This window comes from Aotus nancymaae, unplaced genomic scaffold (assembly GCF_030222135.1).
Source record: "Aotus nancymaae isolate 86718 unplaced genomic scaffold, 86718_ANA_hifiasm-v0.15.2.pri h1tg000025l, whole genome shotgun sequence".
NCBI lineage: Eukaryota > Metazoa > Chordata > Mammalia > Primates > Aotidae > Aotus > Aotus nancymaae.
The window spans coordinates 11734055-11752202 of NW_026988438.1; the positions used below are offsets into that span (position 1 = coordinate 11734055).

Here is an 18148-nt window from a genome sequence, read left to right on the forward strand (position 1 = left end):
GCAAGTTATGAATAATTAGTGTTTAACAATTGAGGGAACTGAGGGCACCAGAAATTAGGGAACTGATTGAAAGCCCCACCACTTATAAGGGAGGGAGCCATTACAAACTCTGTCTGGTCACCTTAATTGCCTGAACTCTTTCCCACCATATCATTCATACAGCTTTGTTATCATATATTATAATTACTAACTATTAAAGTAAGCATTTATTTATCACTAAGTGATGTAAGTCATTTAGTTTTTCTAGGCTTCAATTTTCTCTTGGGTAAAATGAAGCTGACTGATTGATTTCTAATGTTTAATAGAAACACTGATTTATATACAGAATAAAAGAATGTAAATGGTCATTTTCGCAATACTTTTGTTTATAAAAGAAAATCATTAACACTGGCCCTTACTCAGTGTTGTGAAGATGGGACTGATCTAGAAGTGCTCATGTCATCTCTCTCGAATACCTCTAGTCCTGTTAAGCCAGGGCTAGTGATCTTACCATTTTCAATGTTATTCCTTAAAACTTACAAGTAAGAGGAAATTGGATAACTTTTCCCTGCACTGTACAAACTATATACTTAAACTTTTTGGCTCCTAAAGAATCAATAACTTGCATTCAGATATAAATAATGCAAAGAAACCCATTTTTCTGGCTCTGAAAATAATCAAAATTTTTATTTTAATTCACATTTATTTAAATATAATATTTTTATAGACACATGAAGGTACTTATAAACATTTATAACATGGTAGACATAAATATAGATGAAATGTTTAGGTATTTTAGACAAAATTTCACACATACATTAGACAAACTGACTATATGCTCACATTTAGTTTCAAGGGTACATTAACATAGATATTTGAAAAGGATGTGCTTTTACAAAACTACAAAATGTTCACATTTGCATCAGTAATAAGTTATATTTCCTAGACTGATGTTTTATAAAAACTATGTAAAGATCTAATTTAATCATTAACCACATGATAATATTATTTGTAAATGAAGCATATTTTTGTCAACAGAAATGTTCCTATAACTTTTAAATAACATAGCATTTTTATTAAGACCATGCCACATCTATTAAACAAACATGCATAATATTTTAAAACTTGAATAATTCATGTACCTTTATGCACAGTGTTTAGTTTCACTATGGCACTCTATCTTTGTGAAAAAAATATACTTAAAACTTGGCACAGAGTTAATAAATCATATTGCTGGTAATCAAAATAAATGTGATTTCAATTTCCCATGGCATAGAAAATTCTCTATCACAATTTACCTCTTCCCTTCACAGTTTATTGACCAATGGCAGTTCTGTTTTCATTAAAGTAAACAATGGATATTCAAGAACTAAGTCATATCTATGTGTTTTGCCTATACTCTAATTGGAAATGAGTTGATTTTAGTTTCTTCAGCAGTAAAACATTTCCATCTGTATTGTGGCCAACAAATTTCTAAATAAGGGTGTTATCAGCAATAATACGTATCATCACGAGATTTTTTTTTTTTTAGGAGGCAGAGAGGTTGAAAGGAAATGTGGATCTCTTCATAAACTGGGAACATATGTGGTAAGGAGAGCAAACGCCAACTGAGGCAGAAGCAGGGCAAGTTCTTTGGAAAGCTGGTCAGAGAGCGCACTGAAGTAGCAAAAGAGAACAGAGGCGGGGACACAACAATTATTCACGATGGAAAGGGCTGCCATGGGGTTAAGAAAACGGAGATGGGCCACTCTAGAAACAGGACGCAGAGCAGTTCTAGCACGCTCGTATCAGCAAACTACCACTGCTGTCTAGGACAAGTTTTACATTTCCACATCAATGCGTCTAAAGTGAGACTGAAGAAATCAAGCTAACTGGCACCTTTTTTCTGAATTCATTCATAAACACTGTGGAAGAGAAAAATTCGGGAATAACACTAATTCAACTTCCTACAAACCAGAAAGGAGACTTCACACCCACCTCAAGCTCAGACTTCAGAGCTGTGGTAACTAAAAAATGCCACAATTCTTTTTCACAGTTCTTCTAAGATAAATTTGAGATGTTATATTTTGAGAGACCATCTGAAGGCATCGACTCCTTTCATAAAATCTTCATAGCCTAATTTTTATATTTATTATGTGGGAGAAAGGAAGTAGAACTTAAGTTCGGTTTTTATACAAATATTCTTTTTTCTAAAAAATAGAGTAATGAACATAATGCTATTTTCTTCACTTAAGATCCTTGCTTTGCTGAGGGCCTTAAACAGTGAAACGGCAAAGAACATCAAACAGGTTAAATAAAATAGGCAAACTTATATTTTAAAGCTATTAAGGTGCAAACAGACATAAAGATTATGAATCACAGAGCACTGAATTTTCAAGAGTGAAATCATACCAAAACCGGGATAAGTTTTCGCTGACATCATAGGAGAGTAAGTGGTCGGGAAGGTCAGTGACGGTGCCCTGCACTGCCAGCACATGCGGGGCCAAGGTGAAGGGTACATCGCTCAGCAGCTCGGCCATTAATGAGCTGTTCTCCAGAGTGTGGCCTGCCTTATTTTCCGTCTCAGGGTCTGATACAGTCACACTGGATGCATTTTCTTTGTTGGTCTAAAAATACATATATTTAAAACATTTAGACCTTGTGAACTTTGAGGTTTAGTCACGGTAAATGTGGCATTAATACATCAAAATGATTGAGAAACGTGGACTATATAAATATTCCCTGATTTGAATGCAGCTATTTACTTTCCTTTAGAATGACATTCATCCAAATCTCGTTAGGCTTTAAAATGCTCCTAAACTTTAACTCAGACTGACCACCCACAGACCCCTTAAATACAAACTGGCCTTCCTGTTATTTCCCTAGCTCAGATAATGTCTGCAAAGTCTGTCTCCACTTTTCCAAATCTTATGTGCGTTTTCAGGCTCTGCGAAATTCTCAGCTGCCCCATAAAATCTTGTATCACTGGAGTCCAAAGTGATCTTGCCTATTTCAGAATGCTTATGGGGCAAATTGCCTAGTATGTTATTTGGTATTGCCTATATGTGTCCTTTCTTGTTGCTGTTCCATATACATATGTATCTTATCTCCAACCAGATTCTAGGGTCCTTGAAGGCAAGCAATCTATCGGGCATATCTTTGTATTTTCAATCTTGTACACTTTACTGTTTAATATGTATGTACTCATAATTTATCTCTGATGTATACCATGAGTATTGATTGATTGCCTGACTTTCATTGGAACTAACCTGTTATGTCACAAAATTTATTCAATTTTTTTTAAGAAAGGATATATCTTGTTCAGTTTCTTTATAATTAATTATCTCTTGCAAATCACCTAAATATCAATCAAGAGAAGAATGGGTAATAAATTGAAATCTATTTACAGCAATGAAGACAAATGGCCTGCCACTATGAGCACCTGAAACCCAACTCAAACCAGCCTGGACAAAAAACGACCCCATCCTGCCCCTCAATCTCAGGCAGAATAAAACTACCAAGTCTTTAGAGAGGCCTACGAGCTTCTTCATGATCTGGCTCCAGGTATGCCTCTGACCTCATCTCCAGCTAGTGTGCCCTGGCCTATTCCTCTTCAGTTCCACTGTCTCCTTGCTAGTACAAGTGCTTGCTTGTGCACACCCAGCCTGCTTCTGCCTCAGGGCCCCTTTCCATTCCCTCTGCCCAGGACACTCTTCTCCCAGACATACACAGGGCTACTTCCTTTACCTCCCTCCAAATGCTAGACCAGATGCCATCTCAATAAGGCCTTTTCTCACTTACATGAAACTTACTTTTATGTGTTTTTCTTGTTTGTTATTTTTTTGAGATGGGAGTCTCACTCTGTCGCCCAGGCTGGGGTGCAGTGGCGTGATCCCACCTTACTGCACCCTCTGCCTACCAGGCTCAAGTAACCCTCCCTGCCTCAGCCTCCCAAGTAGCTGGCATTATTAGGAGCATGTCACCATGCTTCTAATTTTTGTATTTTTTTGTACAGACAGGATTTTACCATGTTGCCCAGGCCAATCCTGAACTCCTGGGCTCAAGCAATCTGCCTGCCTCAGCCTCCCAAAATGCTGGCATTACAGGTATGAGCCACTGGGTCCAGTAAAGGAGCTTTCGTAGCTTATGTTCACTGCTATATCCCACATGCCTAGATCAGTGCAGTAAACCTAACTCAAACCAGCCTGAAGATTTACTGGGCTTTTTTTTTTGGTTTGTAGGCTATTAATTACTGCCTCAATTTCAGAACTTGTTACTGATCTCAGAGATTCAACTTCTTCCTGGTTTAGTCTTGGGAGGGTGTATGTGTCCAAGAATTTATCCATTTCTTCTAGATTTTACAGTTTATTTGCAGAGAGGTGTTTATAGTATTCTCTGATGGTAGTTTGTATTTCTGTGGGATCAGTAGTGATATCCATTTTTTATTCTGTCTATTTATTCTTCTCTCTTTGCTTCTTCATTAGTCTGGCTAGCGGTCTATTTTGTTAATCTTTTCAAAAAACCAGCTCCTGGGTTCAATGATTTTTTTGAAAGGTTTTTTGTGTCTCCATCTCCTTCAGTTCTGTTCTGAGCTTAGTTATTTCTTGTCATCTGCTAGCTTTTGAATTTGTTTGCTCTTGCTTCTCTAGTTCTTTTCATTGTGATGTTAGGATATTGATTCTAGATCTTTCCTGCTTTCTTCTGTGGGTATTTAGTGCTATAAATTTTCCAGTATCCCAGAGATTCTGGGTCATTGTGTCTTTGGTTATAAATGCTGACAAATTCTTTGACTCATAAGTCTAAAAGAGAAGAATGATTTTCTGTATGAGAAATAATTTTGTAAAACTTTAAAGTATAAAATACAGAAGAGATTACGTCATAAGTATATAACTTGCTAAATTTTCACAAACTGAACACACATGAGCAACCGGCACCCAGATCAAGAAAAAGACCAGCCCCCAGAAGCCCTCCTGGTGTTCTCTTGCAGTCACAATCAACCCCCGTCCCCTCAATCACAATCCTTATTTCTAACAGCACAGAACTGGTTTTACTTGGTTTTGTGTATATATGTGTATGTATATGTTTATTTATTTATTTTATTTCATTTATTTTTCCTTTTTGAAACAAAGTTTCGCTCCTGTTGCACAGGCTGGAGTGCAATGGTGCAATCTCAGCTCATTGCAATCTCCACCTCCTAGGTTTAAGTAATTCTCTTGCCTCAGCCTCAAGAGTAGCTGGGATTACAGGCAACGGACACCATGTCCAGCTAATTTTTGTATTTTTAGTAGAAATGGACTTTCAACATGTTGGCCCGGCTGGTCTTGAACTCTTGACCTTTGGTGATTTGCCTGCTTTGGCGAGTGCTGGGATTACAGGTGTAAGCCACCATGCCCAGCCTGGTTTTGTATTTTAAATAAATGTAATCATACAGCATGAACTCTTGCTTCTGGCTTCTTTCACTCAAAATTATGTGGATGAAATTCATCCACATTTTTTCATGTTAGATGAAAAAAATAGTGAAGAACATATTGTTCTCTGACTGATGTTTTAAAATAATCACCCTGGTTGCTGGGTTAACAGCAGATAGTAGAGCTGGAGTGGCCAAGGAAGGAAGTGGGAAGATAGCTGGGAATGAGAGAGTACTATGAAGTGGATTATAGCAGGGATAGCAAAGGTGAGATGAAATGGTTGGATTTTTAGAGAGACAGAATGGATGGTGGGGGTGTGAGAACAAAAGCATAATCAAGGACAAAGTCAAAGTTCTTGGCCTGAGCAATGAGACAGATGGAATCACCACTTACAGGGATGGGAAAGAGTACCAGGGAGCAGAAATGGGTAGAAAGATCAATACTTCAGTTCTGGAAGTTTCAGTGCCTAAAACATCAGGTGGAGCTGTTAGTAGGCACGGAGATATAATTTGAATCTAGAGCTGGATGAGATCTGGTGGAGAAAGCGAAGAGAAAATTAGACAATATTTCCTAGGTGTTATGATGTAGATGGAGAAAGATAATGGGCCAGTAGTTAAAAAGGGACGTGTAGTCAAGAAAAATTTCTTTTGATTTTTGTTTTTCTTTTTAAGTTAGGAGAAATAATGATGATTTATAAGAAGCAGCATATAAGAAAGGAAAAATACATAGGGAATTTATAGAGAAAGAACTTGTCGAGATCTCTGCAAGATGGCCGGTTAGGAGCAGCTCAGGATTGCAGCTCCCAGTGAAAGCGCAGAGGGTGAGTGGACGTCGCATTTCCAGACAGATTTTTATTGCCCACACACCAGGAGATTCCCAGGCGGAGGAGCCCCATGGGTCGCCAGGGTGGCTGTTTTGGCCAGCGCGGCTGTTTTGCCTGTGCTCCGGTGCAGCGGTTCCCAGTGCAGAGTAAACAGGAATGTGTCCCCACTTAGCCAGCAAGGGGAGCTGAAACAGGGAGCCAGGTCAGGAGATTCCCGGGCAAAAAAGCGCCACGAATCTCAGAGCCGTGGTTTCAGCCGGCGCAGTGGGTCGCCGCATGGGAAATCACACAGATCCTGGGGCCTATTCAACAGGCAACCAGGACACCTGGGAGAGAGCTGACCATTCAACTAAAAAACAAAAGGCTCTGAGGCAGGGAGCCAGGTGATCAGGTCCAGCTGGTCCCACCCCGACAAAAACAAAAATAAAAACAAAAAAACAGGAATTGGAAACACTCTGGGTTGAGAGCATGTGGGTTGTGCTTGTGCTTCACAGCAAGCACAGCTGAACCCAGGATGGTCCAGCTCTGTGGGGGAGGGGTGTCCGCCATTACTGAGGCACTCCACCTCTACGGAGGCAGTCTGCCATTCCTCAGGCAGCCTGCTGTTGCCGAGGCAACCTGCCGTTGCCGAGGCAACCCGCCATTACAGAGAGAGTCCATCATTACAGAGGCGGGCCACCACTGCCGAGGCAGTTCTAACTACACCCATATAAAAAGGACTGCAGGGAAGTGCACATGGAAGCTGGGCGGAGACCACAGCAACTCAGCAAAGCCTCTGCAGGCTGAGAGTGACTAGGCTGCCTCCTTGTGGGCAGGGCAGCCCTGAAGAGGAAAAAAAAAAAGGCAGCAGCACAGAGGAAACTCATAAAGCCCTAACTCCCTGGCACAGAACACCTGGGAAAAAAAGGGGGTTTATGAGTTCTGCTGCTGCAGACTTAAACTTACCTGCCCAGCAGCTCTGAATGAACAATGGGGCTCACAGCTCAGCACTTGAGCTACTATAAAGGACAGACTGTTTCCTCAAGCAGCTCCCTGACCCCCGTATAGCCAAAGAGTCACCTCATAAACGAGAGCTCAGACTGACATTTGGCAGGTATCCTTATGGGACAAAGCAGAAGAAGAAACTGGTAGCAACCTTTACTGTTTGGCAGCTGCTGCAAGTGATCCTCAGGCAAGCAGGGCCTAGAGTGGACCTCAGCAGTCCTACAGCAGAGAGGCCAGACAGTTAAAAGGAAAAACAAGAAACAGAAATAACTTCATCATCAAAAAACAGGACATCCACTCAGAGACCCAATCAGAAAGTCAACAACTACAAAGTCGACAGGTGGATAAATCCACAAAGATGGGAAGGAACCAGCGCAAAAAGGATGAAAACACCCGAAACCAGAGCACCTCTCCTTCTACAAGGGATCACAACCTCTCCTTCTACAAGGGATCACAACTCCTCACCAGCAAGGGAACAAGACTGGATGGAGAATGAGTGTGATGAAATGACAGAATCAGCCTTCAGAAAGTGGGTAATAGGAAACTTCCGTGAGCTAAAAGAACATGTTCTAACCCAATGCAAAGACACTAAGAACCTTGAAAAAAGATCTGACGAAATGCTAATGAGAATGGACAACTTAGAGAGGAATATAAGTGAATTGATGGAGCTGAAAAACACAACACGAGAACTTCACGAAGCATGCACAAGTTTCAACAGCCAAACTGACCAAGTAGAAGAAAGGCTATCAGAGGTCGAAGATCAACTCAATGAAATAAAATGAGAAGGCAAGATTAGAGAAAAAAGGGTAAAAAGGAATGAACAAAGTCAACAAGAAATATGGGACTATGTGAAAAGACCTAATCTATGTTTGATAGGTGTACCTGAATGTGACGACGAGAATGAATCCAAGCTGGAAAATACTCTTCAGGATACTATCCAGGAAAACTTCCCCAACCTAGCAAGGCAGGCCAATATTCAAGTCCAGGAAACACAGAGAACGCCACAAAGATATTCCTCAAGAAGAGCAACCCCAAGGCACATAATCATCAGATTCACCAAGGTGGAAATGAAGGAGAAAATGCTAAGGGCAGCCAGAGAGAAAGGTCGGGTTACCCACAAAGGGAAGCCCATCAGACTCACAGCAGATCTCTCAGCAGAAACCCTACAAGCCAGAAGAGAGTGGGGGCCGATATTCAATATCCTTAAAGAAAAGAACTTTCAACCCAGAATTTTATATCCAGCCAAACTAAGCTTCATAAGGGAAGGAAAAATAAAATCCTTTGTGAACAAGCAAGTACTCACAGATTTCATCACCACCAGACCTGCTTTAAAAGAGATCCTGAAAGAGGCACTACACATAGAAAAGAACAAAAAGTACCAGCCACTCCAAAAACATACCAAATGATAAAGAGCATCAACACAATGAAGAATCTGCATCAACCAATGGGCAAAACAGCCGGCTACCATCAAAATGCCAGCATCAAATTCACACATAACAATATTAACCCTAAACGTAAATGGACTAAATGCCCCAATCAAGAGACACAGATTGGCAAATTGGATAAAAAGTCAAAACCCATCAGTGTGCTGTATCCAGGAAACCCATCTCACATGCAAGGATACACAAAGGCTCAAAATAAAGGGATAGAGGAAGATTTACCAAGCAAATGGAGAGCAAAAAAAAGCAGGAGTTGCAATTCTCATCTCTGTTAAAACAGGCTTTAAAGCAACAAAGATCAAAAGAGACAAAGAAGGACATTATATACTGGTAAAAGGATCAATGTAACAAGAAGAGCTAATGATCCTAAATATATATGCACCTAATACAGGAGCACCCAGATACATAAGGCAAGTTCTTAATGACTTACAAAGAGACTTAGACTTCCACACAATAATAGTGGGAGACTTTAACACCCCATTGTCAATATTAGACAGATCAATGAGACAGAAAATTAACAAGGATATCCAGGACTTGAACTCAGACCTGGAAGAAGCAAACCTAATAGACATTTACAGAACTCTCTACCCCAAATCCACAGAATATACATTCTTCTCAGCACCACATCACACCTACTCTAAAACTGACCACGTAATTGGAAGTAAATCACTCCTCAGCAAATGCAAAAGAATGGAAACCATAACAAACAGTCTCTCAGACCACAGTGCAATCAAGTTAGAACTCAGAATTCAGAAACCCACCCAGAACCGCACAGCTTCATGGAAACTGAATAACTTTCTCTTGAATGTCGACTAGATAAACAATGAAATGAAGGCAGAAATAAAGATGTTCTTCGAAACCAACAAGAATGAAGACACCACATACCAGAATCTCTGGGACACATTTAAAGCAGTCTCTAGAGGAAAATATATAGCAATAAGTGCCCACATGAGAAGCAAGAAGAGATCTAAAACTGACACCATATCGTCAAAATTGAAAGAGCTAGAGGAGCAAGATCAAAGAAACTCAAAACGTAGCAGAAGACAAGAAATAACTGAGATAAGAGCAGAATTGAAGGAGATAGAAACACGAAAAACCCTTCAAAAAATCAATAAATCCAGGAGCTGGTTTTTTGAGAAGATCAACAAAATAGACAGACCACTAGCCAGATTAATAAAAAAGAAGAGAGAGAATAACCAAATAGATGCAATAAAAAATGATAAAGGGGATATCACCACAGATTCCACAGAAATTCAAACCATCATCAGAGATTATTACAAACAACTCTATGCACATAAACTAGGAAACCTGGAAGAAATGGATAAATTCCTGGACAGTTGCCTCCTCCCAAGCCTAAACCAGGAAGAAGTCGAAACCCTGAATAGACCAATAACAAGGTCTGAAGTCGAGGCAGCAATTAAGAGCCTACCACCCAAAAAAAGCCCAGGTCCAGATGGGTACACAGCCGAATTCTACCAGACATACAAAGAGGAACTGGTACCATTCCTTCTGAAACTATTCCAAATAATCCAAAAAGAGGGAATCCTTCCCAAATCATTTTATGAGACCAATATCATCCTGATACCAAAACCAGGCAGAGACTCGACAAGAAAAGAAAACTACAGGCCAATATCCATGATGAACATAGATGCAAAAATCTTTGATAAAATATTGGCAAGCCGATTGCAACAGCACATCAAAAAGCTTATCATCCACCATGATCAAGTAGGATTCATCCCGGGATTGCAAGGCTGGTTCAACATACACAAGTCTATAAATGTAATTCACCACATAAACAGAACCAAAGACAAAAACCACATGATTATCTCAATTGATGCAGAGAAGGCCTTTGACAAAATTCAACAGCCCTTTATGCTAAAAACCCTCAATAAACTAGGTATTGACGGAACGTATCTCAAAATAACAAAAGCTATTTATGACAAACCAACAGCCAATATCATACTGAATGGGCAAAAACTGGAAGCATTCCCTTTGAAATCTGGCACTAGACAAGGATGCCCTCTCTCACCACTCCTATTCAACATATAGTACTGGAAGTTCTAGCCAGAGCAATTAGGCAAGAAAAAGAAATAAAGGGTATTCAATTAGGAAAGGAGGAAGTCAAATTGTCTCTATTTGCAGACGACATGATTGTATATCTAGAAGACCCCATCGTCTCAGCCCAAAATCTCCTGAAACTGATAAGCAACTTCAGCAAAGTCTCAGGATACAAAAATCAATGTGCAAAAATCACAAGCATTCCTATACACCAATAACAGGAGAGTCAAATCAAGAATGAACTGCCATTCACAATTGCTACAAAGAGAATAAAATACCTAGGAATACAACTAACAAGGAATGTCAAGGACCTCTTCAAGGAGAACTACAAACCACTGCTCAATGAAATAAGAAAGGATACAAACAGATGGAGAAACATTCCATGTTCATGGTTAGGAAGAATCAGTATCATGAAAATGGCCATACTTCCCAAAGTAATTTACAGATTCAATGCTATCTCCATCAAGCTACCAATGACCTTCTTCACAGAACTGGAAAAAACCACCTTAAACTTCATATGGAACCAAAAGAGAGCCCGCATAGCCAAGTTAATTCTAAGCAAAAAGAACAAAGCGGGAGGCATCACACTACCGGACATCAAACTATACCACAAGGCTACAGTAATCAAAACAGCATGGTACTGGTACCAAAACAGAGATATAGACCAATGGAACAGAACAGAGGCCTCGGAGGCAACACAACATATCTACAACCATCCGATCTTTGACAAACCTGACAAAAACAAGCAATGGGGAAAGGATTCCCTGTTTAATAAGTGGTGTTGGGAAAACTGGCTAGCCATATGTAGAAAGCAAAAACTGGACCCCTTCCTGACACCTTACACTAAAATTGACTCCAAATGGATTAAAGACTTAAACATAAGATCTAACACCATAAAAACCCTAGAAGAAAACCTAGGCAAAACCATTCAGGACATAGGCGTAGGCAAGGACTTCATGACCAAAACACCAAAAGCATTGGCAACAAAAGCCAAAATAGAGAAATGGGACCTAATCAAACTCCACAGCTTCTGCATGGCAAAAGAAACAGTCATTAGAGTGAATCAGCAACCAACAGAATGGGAAAAAATTTTTGCAGCTTACCCATCTGACAAAGGGCTGATATCCAGAATTTTCAATGAACTAAAACAGATTTACAAGAAAAAAACAAACAAGCCCATTCAAAAGTGGGCGAAGGATATGAACAGATACTTTACAAAAGAAGACATACATGAGGCCAACAAACATATGAGAAAATGCTCATCATCACTGGTCATTAGAGAAATGCAAATCAAAACTACATTGAGATACCATCTCATGCCAGTTAGAACGGCGATCATTAAAAAATCTGGAGACAACAGATGCTGGAGAGGATGGGGAGAAATAGGAACACTTTTGCACTGTTGGTGGAAGTGTAAATTAGTTCAACCATTGTGGAAGACAGTGTGGCGATTCCTCAAGGACCTAGAAATAGAAATTCCATTTGACCCAGCAATCCCATTACTGGGTATATATCCAAAGGATTATAAATCGTTCTACTATAAGGACACAGGCACACGAATGTTCATTGCAGCACTGTTTACAATAGCAAAGACCTGGAACCAACCCAAATGCCCATTGATGATAGACTGGACAGGGAAAATGTGGCATATATACACCATGGAATATTATGCAGCCATAAAAAACGATGAGTTTGCGTCCTTTGTAGGGACATGGATGAACCTGGAAACCATCATTCTCAGCAAACTGACACAAGAATACAAAATCAAACACCACATGTTCTCACTCATAGATGGGTGTTGAGCAATGAGAACACATGGACACAGGGAGGGGAGTACTATACACTGGGGTCTGTTGGGGGGAAATAGGGGAGGGACAGCGGGGGGTGGGGAGTTGGGGAGAGATAGCATGGGGAGAAATGCCACATATAGGTGAAGGGGAGGAAGGCAGCAAATCACACTGCCACGTATGCACCTATGCAACAATCTTGCATGTTCTTCACATGTACCCCAAAACCTAAAATGCGATAAAAAAAAAAAAAGAACTTGTCATAAAGTATCTCCAACATCTAAAACAGGGGCCATCAAGAAGTATTTTTTAGTGAATGATCTTCAATTAATAAAGTTAAAAAGCACATGCCTGTAAGAGTGGTCTTATAATTTCATGTGAAAATAATACCACAGTACTGTTTTAGAACTGCAACTAACAAATGTAATCATATTCTGTTATGATAAAGCTTGCTATAAAGATGTATGTCTGCAGTGGGCAGATCCTGTCTCCTGAAATCGAATTGGGACTCACAACACTAAGTATCCTTGGGTCAGAGAACAGTGTAGGTGTGAGTAATGACACCACCATTCTAGTCTCTTTAAAGGGCTTCCCTATACTGGTTTATACAGAAAAATGGAAAAGGAAGCAACATTTGGGTGCACCATAAAACCTCAAGATTCCATATGCACCAGGGCTTTGATCACCTGTGAGCAGGAGAACAAAGTGGTTAGGAGCACAGATTCCAGAACCATGCTGCTTGGTATAAATCCCAAGTCTCTTGTTTATTAAGAAGCAAATGGCCTTGGACAAATTATTTAACTTCTCTGTTCTCAGTTTCCTTAGCTGTATTATGAGATTGATAATAGTTAACTATTTCATAGGATTGTTAAATGCAAGGATTAAATGAAGTTATAAGTAAGTAGAACACTGCTTGGCACACGTTAAAGTAAGTGAATAAATAACATTTTAGAAATGCCGGATCCCATTTGGCTTTAGATGAAGTTTAGAATCCATTCATTTCTTTTGACACTCACTGGTAGTTCAAATAAAACTTTTCCCTTTCCTTTTTTTCCTTCCTTTCTCTCTTACTCTCACATATAAATGTTCCCTAGATGTGGTAAGTCTCATGCCATACCCAAGCTTTCTTCTCTTTTTTGTTTATGTACAGAATGTTCCAGAGTTTCATTAGCCAAATAATCTAATAATCTCCTTTCTTATACAAAAGCATTCCCAACATCCCACCTTCTCCACTAAAGCGGGAGGCATAGGCATATACTGTTTTATTGCTTTTTACTTTATGGTGCTTCATAGATACTGCTTTATTTTTATTTATTTATTTATTTATTTTTTTACAAATTGAAGGTTTGTGGCAACTCTGCATCAAGTCTCTTGGAGCCATTTATCCAACAGCATGTGCTCACTTTGTGTGTCTATGCCACATTATTATAATTCCCACAATATTTCACATTTTTCATTATTGTATCTGCTTTGGTAAAGCATGATCAGTGATCTTTGATGCTATTACTATATTTGTTTTGGAGTGCCATGAACCATCCCCATGTAAGATGACAAATTTAACTGATAAATGTTGTGTGTGTTCTGACTGTTCCACCAACTAGTTGGCCATTCCCCTGTCTACCTCCCTGGGACATTTCAAGGTATTCTGTCACCCTAAGACACAACAATATTGAAATTAGGCCAATTAGTGATCCTACAATGGCCTCTATGTGTTCAAGTGAAAGGAAGAGTCATATCACTTTCACTTTAAATCAAAAGCTGGATGTGGTTAAACTTAGTGAGAAAGGCACATTGAAAGTCAAGACAGCCCAAAAGCTAAGCCTCTTGTGCCAAACTGCCAAGTTGTGACTGCAAAGGGAAAGTTCTTGAAGGAAAGGAAAAGTGCTACCCCAGTGAATACAGGAATGATAAAGCAACAAAGCCTTATAACTGATATGGAGAAAGTTTGAGTGGAGCGAATAAAAGATCAAATCAGTCACAACATTCCCTTAAGCAGAAGTCTAATCCAGAAAAAGGCCTTAACTCTCTTCAATTCTCTGAAAGCTGAGAAAGGTGAGGCTGCCATGGAAGAAAAGTTTGAAGCTAGCAGAGGTTGGTTCATGTGGTTTAAAGAAAAAAGCCACCTCTATAACAAAAGTACAAGGTGAAGTAGCAAATGTTGATATAGAACCCTCAGCAAGTTATCCAGAAGATCTACCTAAGGTCATTGCAGAAGGTGGCTACACTAAATAAAAGATTCTCAGTATAGACAAAATACCTTTATAGTGGAATATGATGCCATCTAGAACTTTCATAGCTACAGAGGAGAAGTCAATGCCTACCTTCAAACTTTCAAAGGGCAGGGTGGGCATGGCGGCTCACACCTGTAATCCTAGTACTTTGGAAGGCTGAGGCGGGTGGATCACCTGAGGTCAGGAGTTTGAGACCAACATGGTGAAACTCTGTCTATACTTAAAATACCACTAAAATTACAAAAATTAGCTGGACATTGTGGCAGGCACCTGTAATCCTAGCTATTCAGGATGCTGAGGCAGGAAAATTGCTTAAACCTGGGAAGCAGAGGTTGCAGTGAGCCGAGATTGTGCCACTGCACTCTAGCCTAGGTGACAGAGGGAGACACCATTTCAAAAAACAAAAAAGAAAAAAAAGAAACATATTTCATAAGGCCATAGCTGCCATAGATAGTGATTCCTCTGATGGATCTGGGCAAAGTAAATTGAAAACCTTCTAGAAAGGGGTCATCATTCTAGATGCCATTAAGAAAATCTGTTATTCATTGGAAGAGGTCAAACTATCATTAACAGGAGTTTGGAAGAACTTGATTCCAACCTTCATGCATAATTTTGGAAGTACAAGACTTTAATTAAAGTCTTGGATGAATTAATTACAGATTTGATGAAAATAGCAAGAGAACTAGAATTAGAAGTAGAACATGAAGAAATGACTGAATTGCTGCAATCTCATGATCAAACATGAATGGATGAGGAGTTGCTTCTCATGGATGAGCAAAGTAAGTGATTTCCTGAGATGGAACCTACTCTTGGTAAAGAGGCTGTGATGATTGTTGAAATGACAACAAAGGATTTAGGGTAGTACATAAGCTTCGTAAAGTAGCAGCAAAGGTGAGAGGACTGACTCCAATTTTGAAGTAAGTCCCACTGTGGGTAGAATGCTATCAAACAGTACAGCATGCTAAACAGAAATCTTTTGTGAAAGAGTCAATTGATGTGGCTAACTTCATTATTGTTTTAAGAAACTGACACAGCTGCCTTGGCCTTAAGTACACCACCTTCATCATCAGCTGCCATCAACATCGAGGCAAGATCCTCCACGAGCAAGAAGATTCCAAGTCACTGAAGGCTCAGATGATTGTTAGCATTTTTTTTAAGCAATAAAGTACTATTAATTAAAGCATGTACATTTGTTTAGATATACTGCTACTGCACACTTAATAGATGAAAATATAGTGTAAGCATAACTTTTATATGTAGTGGGAAACAAAAAATTTATGTGACTCGCTTTAATGCAATGTTCACTTTATTGCAGTGGTGTAGAACTGAACCCGAAATATCTCTGAAGTATGTCTGTATATTACCTGTAGCATTTTGCTTTGTAAACACACAACTTCTTTTTTTGTTTTTTGGTTTTTTTGGCTTAGTAGGGCAGGCTTTATTGATGGCACATGAAGGCCCCTTCCTCTTCAGCGGGTATGTGTGGAACTGAGGAGGGGAGATTCTTGACGTGGTGGCAGCCTCAGTGTGGCAAGGACTCCCCAGCAGCTGAGGGTCTCTCTCTTCCTCAGCTTCTAAGGCTTAACTCTCTAGCAGCAATATTTATTCCCTTGTTCATATTTTTATTAATCCTCTTTTTTTGACAAATCATTATTTCTGAGAAGGTAATTCCTTGAGGACATTGAGACGTGTTTTCTTGTTCAAGTTATCCTGATAAAACTACCATCTGATCTGAAGGGGGTTGTCTTACCCATCTGAGACTCAGCCCACTGTTATGCAAAATGAGTGAAGAGGGACCAAAGATGAAGATGATGAAGACAACTAGGATGGCAACGATGACAAGACAGCAACTAGCATACATGGAACACTTTGTGTCAGGCTGTATCTAAGCTGTTTAAACGTATTCACTCATTTAGGTCTTCCAACAGCCTTATAGGGTGTGTGCTCCTATTAGTCCCTTATTAAAGACAAGAGGACACTGAGGCACAGAGAGGTTAAGAAAGTTGTCCCAGGTTGTACAGTTTGTCAGTAGTGAAACTGATCATCAAACCCAATGACCGGGGGAGAGAGATCCAAGATGGCTGATCACTAGCAGCTCGGGCTCGTAGTTCCCACTGAAATCGCAGAGAATGAGAGGACACCACACTTTCAGAAGAATATTTGTTGCTCACGGACCAAGAGATTCCCAGCGGAGGAGCCCCACGGGTCGCCAGGGCGACTCTTGTGGCCGGCGCGGCAGTTTTGCTGGCGCCTTAGCGTGGCAGTTCTTGGTGCAGAGTCCGGAGATTCCCAGGCAGAAAAGCACCATCAATCTTAACACCGCTATTTTGGCCGGTGCAGTGGATTGCTCAGATTTCGGCACTGGGAATCAACAAGTTGGACGTCCGCTCAGAGACCTAGTTAGAAAGTCGGTAATTACAAAGACGACAGAGGGATAAATATATAATGAAGGGAAGAAACCAGCCTAAAAAGGCAGAGAATACTCAAAATCAGAATGCCTCTCCCTCTACAGGGGATCGCAATTCCTCATCAGTACCAGAACAAGGCTTGATGGAGAACGAGTGTGTTCCAATAACAGAAGCAGGTTTCAAAAGCTGGGTGATAAGAAACTTCTGTGAATTAAAAGAACTTGTTCTAACCGAATGCAAAGAAACTAAGAACCTTGAAAAAAGGTTTGACAAAATGTTAACGAGAATGGACAATTTAGAGAGGAATATAAGTGAATTGATGGAGCTGAAAAACACAACACGAGAACTTCGCGAAGCATGCACAAGTTTAAACAGTAGAATTGATCAAGCAGAAGAAAGGATATCAGATGTCGAGGACCAGCTCAGTGAAATGAAACGAGAAGACAAGATTGGAGAAAAAAGGATAAAAAGGAATGAGCAAAGTTTCCAGGAAATATGGGACTATGTGAAAAGACCTAATTTACGTTTGATAGGTGTACCTGAATGTGACGAAGAGAATGAATCCAAGTTGGAAAATACTCTTCAGGATATCATTCAGGAAAACTTTCCCAACCTGGCAAGACAGGGTAATATTCAACTCCAGGTAATACAGAGAACACCACAAAGATATTCTTCAAGAAGACCAACCCCAAGGCACATAATCGCCAGATTTATTAGGGTTGAAATGAAGGAGAAAATACTAAGGGCAGCCAGAGAGAAAGGTCAGGTTACCCATAAAGGGAAACCTATCAGACTTACAGCAGATCTCTCAGCAGAAACCCTACAAGCCAGAAAAGAGTGGGGACCAATATTTAACATCCTTAAAGAAAAGAACTTTCAACCCAGAATTTCATATCCAGCCAAACTAAGCTTTATAATCGAAGGAAAAATTAAATCTTTTGCGAACAAACAAGTACTTAGAGACTTCACCACCACCAGGCCTGCTTTACAAGAGCTTCTGAAAGAAGCACTATACATATAAAGGAACAACCAATATCAGCCCTTCCAAAAAT

The 18148-nt window shown here is 39.9% G+C and overlaps 1 protein-coding gene across 4 annotated transcripts in view; it reads right to left on the minus strand.

Annotated features, from left to right (window-relative positions):
- Positions 1-635: 635 nt before the first annotated feature.
- UMAD1 (UBAP1-MVB12-associated (UMA) domain containing 1) overlaps positions 636-18148 on the minus strand; it is a 254941-nt gene continuing 237428 nt past the window's right edge. For all 4 annotated transcript variants that reach the window (XM_064380373.1, XM_064380372.1, XM_012450750.3 and 1 more), the window contains exon 4: positions 636-2585. In XM_064380373.1, the coding sequence (XP_064236443.1) occupies positions 2328-2585 (258 nt within the window). In that variant the 3' untranslated portion in view covers positions 636-2327. The remainder of the gene's footprint in view (positions 2586-18148) is intronic.